The 1,687-nt window shown below is 36.4% G+C and overlaps 1 protein-coding gene across 1 annotated transcript; it reads left to right on the top strand.

Moving 5' to 3' along the window:
- Window positions 1-87: 87 nt before the first annotated feature.
- On the top strand, window positions 88-1,638 carry TM35_000014990 (uncharacterized protein; the record flags this gene model as incomplete). The annotated part of the gene is made up of 1 exon (XM_029021180.1): window positions 88-1,638. One exon carries the CDS (start codon window positions 88-90, stop codon window positions 1,636-1,638), a length of 1,551 nt encoding a protein of 516 aa, XP_028887688.1.
- Window positions 1,639-1,687: the final 49 nt, after the last annotated feature.

Raw genomic sequence — 1,687 nt, 5'->3', positions numbered from 1 at the left:
TTTTTTTTTTTTTTGTTCTGTTTGCCTCTCTCTCTCTCTCTAATGTGGTGTATTATTATTATTTTTGTTTGTTTGTTGAGAAAAAGAATGAATTCAATATTTCCTGAGAGGAGTTATAAACCTCCTGTAAGGCGGTTTGAATTTCCAATGGATACACTGCGGCTTTACCGTAAGAGAAGTAGAGAGATGGGATGTGAGAAGGCCATACAAACTTCAAGAACACCAGATCCTTCCAAAGTGGCATTTATACGTAAATGCATTGAATATGGTGATAATGGCACAATAAATACACAGGATAATCTACATACTGCAGGTGATTCTAATGACCGAACACATCGAATGGCCTCTTTACAATCTGCTCTCTCTATTCTTTGTCATATTGCTGCCAAGGATGAAACTCGTTACTTCACTTCTAATGAATTAATACGTCCCCCTAAAGGTTCTAATAAGGTTAGTAGTGGTAGTAGTAGCAGTACTGTTACTGGTAATAGTGGGAGTGTAAATAGTAACTCTAGTGGAGTTAACAAGAAAAACTTATCACCCGCCTTTTCTCTCACAGATGTGTACACCACAGTGTGCGCTTTAAAACTAGAATATGAAGATGTACTTCAACAACAAAAAAATGGAAGTGGTAAACATAATTTTGATCCTCAATTAGCAGCTAATACTCTTAAACTTACAGAAAGTAGAGTGGATGCTTCTCTTTCTTTATTTGAATCAACTGTATTACAAATGGTGGTTAATCTTGATAGAGCTCCACAACTCCCAGTAACATATATTGGAGGTGTCTTAAAGGCGTTACCACAAATGTTTGATGTTGAAAAATGGCCTTGTACAATTCTACAAAAAGAAGATAATAAAAAATCACAATTGAAACATCCTTTAAGTGGTATGGATGAGTGTAAACATGTTAGTAATGCCGCTACAAGTATTGTTCTTAATACACTTCGAGAAATAAAAAGTATGGATTGTACTCGAGTTCTTGATACTTTAAAAATGAAAACAACTACTTGCAAAACAAATGTTTCAACATTAATGTCTTATGAAGAAATGATGTTAAGAGCAACAAACGGTGTATACCGTTCTCGTGGTCTTTATAGTGCCTTACATGATATGAAACTACTTTTCTATGAACTCTATTGTGCAGTACGTCCTGAGCATAAGGTAGCCGTTAACTCTCTTCATTTACAGTTTGAACAATCGTTAAGACGTAATTATGGAATATTTCTACGTAAGATTGGCCTTGTAGATGAGGCGACAAAAGATCTCTTGGTAGAACGAACTATGTTTGATGTTAACCCACTTCCTACAAATGATGAGAGTACATCCTATAGTGAGACTCAACGACGGTGTTTGAAACTACTTCCAATACTGCGGGAGGTGGATACTAATCATTACTTTGAATATCCTGTATTTGATATGGCGAATATTGATTTAAGGAGTATAGAATTATGGTTGCATTCTCCTTCATTTGGTATTAAAACTAACCGTGATGCCTTCATTGCATTGCGTGATGTGTTGGAGCACATGGTTGATAACTGTGTGTTGACACACGGGCCCACGAGTCCGTTCACTGTGGTCATCACACGAGTGCGGCAGCGTCTTGTGGATGCAGCGCGTACTGTGGGGATCTTGTGATCTACATAGATAAAGACAGGGATATATATATATATATATATATATATAT

Source organism: Trypanosoma theileri (assembly GCF_002087225.1).
Source record: "Trypanosoma theileri isolate Edinburgh chromosome Unknown TM35_Tth_1_V1, whole genome shotgun sequence".
NCBI classification, from domain to species: domain Eukaryota; phylum Euglenozoa; class Kinetoplastea; order Trypanosomatida; family Trypanosomatidae; genus Trypanosoma; species Trypanosoma theileri.
This window is presented reverse-complemented; position numbering and strand designations above follow the sequence as displayed.